General features: G+C 30.3%; 1 protein-coding gene across 2 annotated transcripts; it reads right to left on the bottom strand.

Annotated features, from left to right (window-relative positions):
* Positions 1-1,084: 1,084 nt before the first annotated feature.
* LOC112015128 (agamous-like MADS-box protein AGL18) lies at positions 1,085-6,660 on the bottom strand. 2 transcript variants are annotated; one of them, XM_024047485.2, is made up of 8 exons: positions 6,373-6,660; positions 4,229-4,310; positions 4,064-4,125; positions 3,642-3,741; positions 2,940-2,981; positions 2,092-2,133; positions 1,861-2,003; positions 1,085-1,448 (listed from the first exon to the last, which is right to left on the bottom strand). In XM_024047485.2, exons 1-8 carry the CDS (start codon positions 6,552-6,554, stop codon positions 1,361-1,363), a joined length of 741 nt encoding a protein of 246 aa, XP_023903253.1. In that variant the 5' UTR covers positions 6,555-6,660; the 3' UTR covers positions 1,085-1,360. The 2 variants fall into 2 exon arrangements, with proteins under 2 accessions (XP_023903253.1, XP_065637438.1); XM_065781366.1 differs by having other exon boundaries at positions 4,064-4,122; positions 6,373-6,634.
* Between the last annotated feature and the right edge of the window lie 1,378 nt (positions 6,661-8,038).

Here is an 8,038-nt window from a genome sequence, read left to right as displayed (position 1 = left end):
AGTACACAAATAGTCTCTCTCTTTTTTTTTTTTTTTGTACACAAATAATCATTTGAATAATCCTATATTAATGAGTTAAAATAATCTTTCCTTAATTTTTTTTTTAAAATGCTGTCCTTTAATTATCGAAAGCAAAGAAAAGATGAATCCTATTTATGTTGAAATGAATAAATGTCTATTGCACCTACAATTAGTTTGTGTTTTATTAAGAACATCTCTATCAATGGGTCCTTCCTCTTCCAGTAGCTCTGAATCAGTCCAATTGGGAATCTTTTAAATTTTTGTGGAGGATCTCTAGTAACATATTTGTTCCCAAAAAAAGTCATTGTTGGTATCATACTCTTAAATTAGAAATTAAGATGTAACATTATGTTGGAGGCAAATAGCTATAGAAGTATATCCAAATTCCTGACTAGAGAATGCAGAGCACTTTGAATACTGTCAATACGAATGGCTGAAACTGCATATCTCAGTGATATGGCAGGTTTGCTGGCTTGAGTGTCATTTTTACATGGGTAATGTACATTGAAAATATCATAGAGCAATTAAGCTGCATCTTGTTTAGAAACCCAACTATTGACATGATCTATAATAATGGTACATAATGAAAATGACACCAATGGTAAACGAATGTGAAAATGATTTTACTCTCATCACAATTTACCATGCTAGGACACAATTTTATTCACAGCATTTTTCAATTAGCCATAGCAAAGACATCAAAGAATAATATAGAAGCTGTTAAGCAAATGTAGGCAACTTAATAGAAAATTAGTGCATGCGTATCAAGTTATATTACAATAAGTCCAGTAAATTAATTTTCATATTCTTTTCCTTTTGGAAGAAAATCATCCTATTCAATTGAGATGAGTTGTGCTCAGATGATTACAAATGAATTCTGATCACTTTCTTAGAGATGGAGAATTGGAGATACAAAAAGAAGGTGGTTTTGTTTCCACCTCTTATAATCTTCCTTGTTTGACCACATATTAAATAGATATACATAATACTAAAAGGGGCTTCTTTACATAAGTATTGTTTCAGCACAAAGGTGGAAAGAGCTTTACCATTTTTCATATCAAAATTCAAGGAATTTAAAAAATATATATATATTAATCTTTCAGTTTCCCACATTATATCAGGGGAATTTGCATTTTGCATTACCACCCTAGCGCATCAAATGAACTGAAAATTTTGTTGAAATGCCATATTAGCCTTAGCATTTACAGAAATCTAAAACACCTCAATTTAGTTCAAGACATCTACCTCTATATGTCAAAGAAGAAAATTAACTATTTTATAGCTGAAACTAACTAGATAAAGCTTCTAATTGCAAGATAGTAACTTCTTAAAAAATAAATCACTCTGAGGCCACTTGACTCCCTGAGTCATTGCATGTGTGATCGATCTTCTGTGATTTTCTTTTGCGACGAACTTTTGTGGACAATCTGAGAAACAAATGTCAAAGAAAAATAAGTAAAGATTAAATTAAGAGTCAGAACCAATTTTACATTGAATTTTGATTAAAAATATTTCTAGATTTGATTAAAGCTGTTAATATTTATTAAACTTGACATTCTAGGTGACTTGCAGCAATATTCTTTTTTCAATCAAGTCACATTGCAGTTTTTCTACATAGCTCACTAACGTGAGTCTGGTGGAAGTGTCAGTACCAACAAGTTGAGAACAAAGTGCATATATGAAACTTTCCCCATTTTCTTGACAGTTTTTACATTAGGATAAAACTTACCTAAATCCTTACTTCATATCCAAGAAAATAGGAAAACATTGGACAGACAATTGAAAAGAGACATCTGAGAATGCTAGGAATAACTGAACTTAAGCAAAATTGAGGCATACCCCAAATGCAAAGAAGTGTCTGAATGTTCATTTTCCTCAGATGCAGAGGTAGAAACAGCTTTTGAACCTGAGAGTAAAAGCTTCTTCTCCATAGGGTTGAATTCGAGGAAAGGTGACTTGCAGGTTCGCCGTATTTCATCAAGCTGTTTATGATTTGAACAAGAAAAATTAAGGCAACAGATTTTTTTGTGCAAAAAAATTATTGTATAGAAGAAATGGTTTTGATTTCACCTGTTTGTGCAAAGCCTCATTCTCTAGCAGGGCCTTTTGTTCCTGAAGGTAAATAAAGCCAAAAAGAAGATAAAAGACATGCCAAAGTTATTTATTTGGAAATGGAATGGTAATCCAATGAAGCGTGCTCATTGGGTTCTACACTACTATTTTCATTAGCCTGAGTCAGTTTCTTGCTTTCTATGATAATACAACCATGGAAACTTCAGCAGAAGATATCATTTAATTACTAATTCCCTAGTAAATGCTATGCCCCAGCCCACCCACCCCCACATCTCAAAAAAAACATATGAATTCTTTAACAAAATTTCAAGTTTCCAACTTTGGTCAAATTATTTCAAACCAGAATTCTTTTATGTGATTTCAGTTGAGCGTATATGTTCACCATCACCACATGGGAGCAAACTTTAAGTGTGCTTAGGTGGAACCAATATAGAAGCTATACTAACTACTATTCCAAAATCCCAACTGAGTTCTCAAACACCAAAAGAATGATTTTTAATAATAAATCTCCAGATTGATATATGAAATAACCAAAAAAAAAAAAAAGATCTTATAAAGAGGATATAATTTATTTTTTTTTTTACTTTTTCATACCAAAGGGAAACATTCAAAAGCAACCTCTTTTTGGGCCTTTGCTGGTTGGAGCATGTAGCATTAGTGACCTACCAAGTTAATAGGTGAAAACTTTCTGTTTTATAACTCAAATGGTCAATCATAAACAACCTTTTGCAGAAAGAAATACTTTCTAACTGTTGAGACCCTTTTTTTTATTGATCCCAATCAAAATGCGCGTTCATAAAAGCAACCAAAAGAAAGAAGAAAGTTAAAGAGATTACTTAGTTTACCTGTATTTTGGACTTTTTAAGTTGCTCCAAAAGAACTTCCTCCTGCAATATTAAAATTTAAATTAAGACTTGTGGAAGAAGCCACATAATCACCAAGCTTTATTAAATTGAAAAATGGCTGCCATTTTGCTAATAATTGAGGGACTAATTACAATTTGGGTGGTTGCCTATATGAAAGAAAGTAGATCTTCTATATATACATGTAAAACAATGCAGATTTTTCTTAGAAATTGGTAGACATTTCCCAGTTTTGGTCTCTGAAACTTTCGGTTTTCACTTTTTTGCCCAAACAAAAAAAGTTTGTATTGGCCAAGCTGTTAGAAAATTTTAGTTTTTACTACTATAACGTTTGGACTGAAAATAAGAAAGAAAAGAGAAGGATTAACTTTTTTTCCTGAAATCCAAAACTTCCATTATGAGTAATATGACCCACAAAAACCCAGTTTGTTCGACAATTTGCAGATTAAAGTAATATTATCAATTTGGTTGCTTTCACCTAAGCCTTTTTACCATGAAAAGAAAACCTTTAATTATCACAGCAGCATTAGCCTTGGTCTAACATAAAAGAACATAAACATTTGTGTCAACCATATAAGAAACAGTTACAGTTTCATTTTGAACATCCATACAGCAAAAGTGGAAAAGATATGTGTGTGTGTGTGTGTGTGTGTGTGTACAGAGATGCAAATATCTATTGAGTACCTTCTTGTCCTTCACAGCTAATATCCCTTCACTCATCTGATCCTCTAGGATCTGCAGCTCTTTCATGCTCAAGTCCTCCAGGTCCTTACCCAGCATTCGCCTTTAAAATCAGAGTACATAAGAATAGGAATTAAAGTAAAGAATAAATACAAGAGGATAGTTCACAAGGAACTTTATTGGACACTCATAATACAAAAGAACTTTATTGGTTTGGTCCTCTCAATCCATGCAAATAACCAATTCAACCAATTCTGAGGAATTGGTAAAAATGTGTGGGTGTGGCCGTGTGGGTATGTGTGTATTTCTTTTATTTTCTTTCTTTCTGTTTTTTTCCTATAGCTATTTGAGCAATTACATTAATGGCCAAGGTGTTTGATAATTTTAGTAGGTGGAAAAAGGAAGCAATAATCAAAATGACTTACAAGTATGCCACACGTAGCTTTGCCAATTCATTCTTCAATGCATTCACATCATCTGGCGCCTGCTGTTTAATTAACAGAACAATGTATACATGTGAATATAATCAAGTCCATGGAATAAACATATCATAGAACTTAACCAAATGTAACAACTACAATGTAACAAACCTCTACTGCAAGGTCATCTGAAGAACGTTGTGGATAATCCATTTCCAAGCCCCTGCTGTATCTTGACAGGGTGTGTTCCATGCTGCATGAATGAGAAAAAGGGCATTAATAAGAAATATTTATCACTTATATTATATAATTCATTTTGATAGAATTAGTCCTACACTATGTAATGAACCAGAACCTGCTAAGCTCTAAGGTAAATAAATGGGAAGGGATGGGGAAATTAAAGAGAATGAATGGGAAATTGACTGGATCAAGGTACCCACTCTTCAGGAAGAACATAAACAGAGAAGAGAGAATTTGAAAAAAGAAGTAAAAAAATAAATTCTTTGTTCTTCAATAATTAAATTGCCTTGACTTGCAAGTATTGATACAAGTCATGAACAAATCCAAATAACCTACTAACTAATTCAGTTGCAATTTTGCAACTAATTTAATGCTTTTCTTGCAATCTTGCAACTATTTTACTAAATGTTACATTTGTAGTGTTTACTAACTCACACTCAGTTGGGTTCATTACACACCAGTGGTGCATGTGATTGTGAGATAACAATATAATTTGTAGTGAATAATATAAATGGGTAACTATAGTTAACACCAAAATCTTAAGAGAGAAGACACTTTGGGAAAAAGTATCATATGTATGAAGCATATGTAATGCTCCCCTCATATGGGGTAGAGCCTACAAGTATATGACTCACCCTATTGTGAGAGGGGCATTACATATGCCCGACATACCAAATACCTTACCAATTTGTATAAATACTTTCTGAAATCTTTAAGCCACCTCCTAACCCTTTGATTAAGGGCTCAAACATATCATATATCGTTGAAATTTCAAGGCAGAAGAGACCTCATTCTTTGATGAAAATCATGATTTTTTTTTTAAATGAGCGTGATACTTTTTTATACATCAATAAGTCTAGGGACATAATCTTTTTAATAATTGTGAACATGATTCATTGTAATTTTTTTTAATAAATTAAGCTTCCAATATCATTTATAAAAATATATTATAATAATAATTTTTCCTCTTAAAACCGAAGTTAATCATCCTAATAATCTTTTACCAGAATCCTAATAATCTTATTTAGACATATATTTAACTCTCATTATTAATGGAGCCCTAAGTTTTCAGGGCTAGCCCACATAATCAAAAGACAACCTAAACCTAAACCTGGTCTCTGGGCCTACTTGGGCCTATTCACGACCACGACCCAAAAAAAACCCATAAAAATAATTATAGAAACTCATATCTGCTAATCCTAATGAATATCCTCTTACTAAAACAGAAGATAATTGTGTAATAAATAAATTAAAATTACCATCTTTTACTAAAAGAGGGATTCTTTTTGATAAGTTCTAAAAGAGGGTTTCTACTTTTTCCTAAAGACCCTCTCTTATATGTGATATTTAGGCATGGGAAAACGAGTTGTGAAAGCAAAGACATTGTATTCACAAAAATAGGTTTCTTTTTATGAAATTTCTTATTTTATCAAACTAAGTTCTGCACTTAAATCAGCTATTTTGAAAATATTTTCATACCAGACACTGCTACTTTTAGATTTTCCCATTAATTAATTTTTATTTTCAGTGATAATATACCAAGCAACAACCTGTCAGTTATATTTTATTTTAGTAATTTACTAATATATTCAGTTTTACTCGCATGTCAACAAGGTAAAGTTTTTTTTTTTTTTTTTTTTTTTTTTTTTTTTTTTTTTGTCAACTAGGTCAAATCAGAGATACTAGTCAAATCAAGATACTTTCTTTATAAGAAAAGACTCATCCAATGTTGCCTGGCATTCATGGACTCTAAACTAAAAAAAAAAAAAAAAAACAATCTTTGATCATGTTTTACAATTCCCCTCGTCATTAAAAAGTCAAAACTTTAACCCGGACTAAAATCAGGAATTCTTAAATTTAATCAACCACACTATTGATTTATGGGATTTTAACGTGTTTCATGAAAAATTTTAAATATCAGCTTCGAGAAACAATAACAATTAAACTTTAATCTCAAAAAAAGAAAAAAAATTGTTGAAATATTGGAAAAAGAAAAATAAAGATTGAAAAGCCAAACAAGAAGAAAATAAACAATTATTCATCAAAAACAAAAGAAAGTAAGAACACGTACGTACCTAGTGTTGGAAAATTCATAGAGTTTCCCTGTGCTAGAGAAGATTATGACTGCAACCTCAGCATCACATAAAACCGAGAGTTCTTTGGCCTTCTTGAGCAACCCACTACGCCGTTTTGAAAACGTGACCTGACGACTGTTCAGATTTTCTATCTTCTTTATCTCAATTTTCCCTCTACCCATTATGTTTCTCTTTGAGATTTTTGTTTTTTCTGGACCTCCAAACACTGAAACAACCAGATATGATTTGAGAGAGAACAGAAGGAAAAGAAGACTATATATATAATAAAACTGTGTTATTTGAATAGGGTGGGATTCTTGGGCAGGTCTAACGAAGGAAAGTGTGACCAAAATTAGAATACAAAATAGAAAGGTGACAGATGGTATACTATATGGGGCAAATATCCAAAAATGGAATTGCCTATTACTTGAAGAGTGGGTTTTTCCCACTTTTGGAACTTTTTCTTTAGAAAGTGTTTGGGGTATAATGAAGTCTAATCAAATAGGGTCTCTTTTGTGATTAGGATTATTCACTAATAACTGTAATTTTCCATTAAAAAAATACTACTTTTTTTTTAAAAAGAAAAAGAAAAAAAAACAACTTGTAAGTTATTTTTATCCTTTTTATTATTATTAGAAACTTTATTTTTAAACCTTAGTTTATAAGTTTAAAAAATTAAATCTCGTGAGTTTTAATTAGCTCAATTAGTAAAGTATCCAATTCTATAATAGTAAGAAATAACTACTATACTAAAAATCAATTGGTATCTTGACTCAAAAAAAAAAAAAAAACCATTATCATATAGCAAACCCTATAAATCTGAAATTCTATCATAGCTATAAAAATTAACAAACAAACAAACTAACTAAACTCTGTAATTTTGAAAGCAATAAATTTAGTAATAAGATTTCAAAAGTAACAAATTAAAACTCAGTCTATTTAAGTGCTACTGCTTCTATCTTTTACCTCCCAAAAAAAAAAGTGCTACTGCGTTGTACTTGTAGTTAATGTAGATTGAGGTTTAATTTTTTACAATTTCAAAAACTTAAAATTCTAAACTTTAATTTGTTACTTTATACTTCAAAATTATAAGATTTATTTATTTTAACTTATAAAAAAAATAATTTTTTTTTTATTATTGTCATTGTTGGTGTGTTGACACTTTGAACTCGTTATGAAAATTTTGTAAGATTTTTTTGTGTCTTAAAAAAGAATCCTTAAAAGTTTGATTTTTTTTTAATGAAATTTTATTTTGAACCTTATTTTATAGGTTTAACAAATTAAACTCTTAACTTTAAAAATAACAATTTCAATAATTAGATTTTAAAAGTAACAAATTAAATTTTAGTTTATTTAAGTGAAACTACATTGTGCTTGTAGTTTTTGTGGATTGAGGTTTAAATTTTTACATTTTAAAACTTGAAATTATAACCTTTAATTTGTTAGAGCATTTACATCAAGTGTGTTAAAATAGTGCAATATAAAACACTAAAAAAAACCCATATCTGAGTAAAAGTCTTCGATATTAGATATATTGTAAAATGGTGTATTAAAATAATTAGAGTAACTTTTTGAATTCCTAAAAACTAGAGGGTGTTTGGTAGGGGTGTTTAAACAACAATTTTTAATTTGTAAACAACATTATACATATTTTCACATTTTTTCA

The sequence above is a fragment of the Quercus suber genome, unplaced genomic scaffold, assembly GCF_002906115.3.
Source record: "Quercus suber isolate HL8 unplaced genomic scaffold, Cork oak 2.0 scaffold_265, whole genome shotgun sequence".
NCBI lineage: Eukaryota > Viridiplantae > Streptophyta > Magnoliopsida > Fagales > Fagaceae > Quercus > Quercus suber.
This window is presented reverse-complemented; position numbering and strand designations above follow the sequence as displayed.

Excerpts from the sequence above, each read along its gene's own strand:
- LOC112015128 (XM_024047485.2), bottom strand. The coding sequence starts at position 6,554 with ATGGGTAGAGGGAAAATTGAGATAAAGAAGATAGAAAATCTGAACAGT. Across the intron at positions 4,126-4,228 it reads CAGATGACCTTGCAGTAGAG|CAGGCGCCAGATGATGTGAA; the intron begins GTTTGTTACATT and ends TTAATTAAACAG. Across the intron at positions 2,982-3,641 it reads TAGCTGTGAAGGACAAGAAG|GAGGAAGTTCTTTTGGAGCA; the intron begins GTACTCAATAGA and ends TTAATATTGCAG.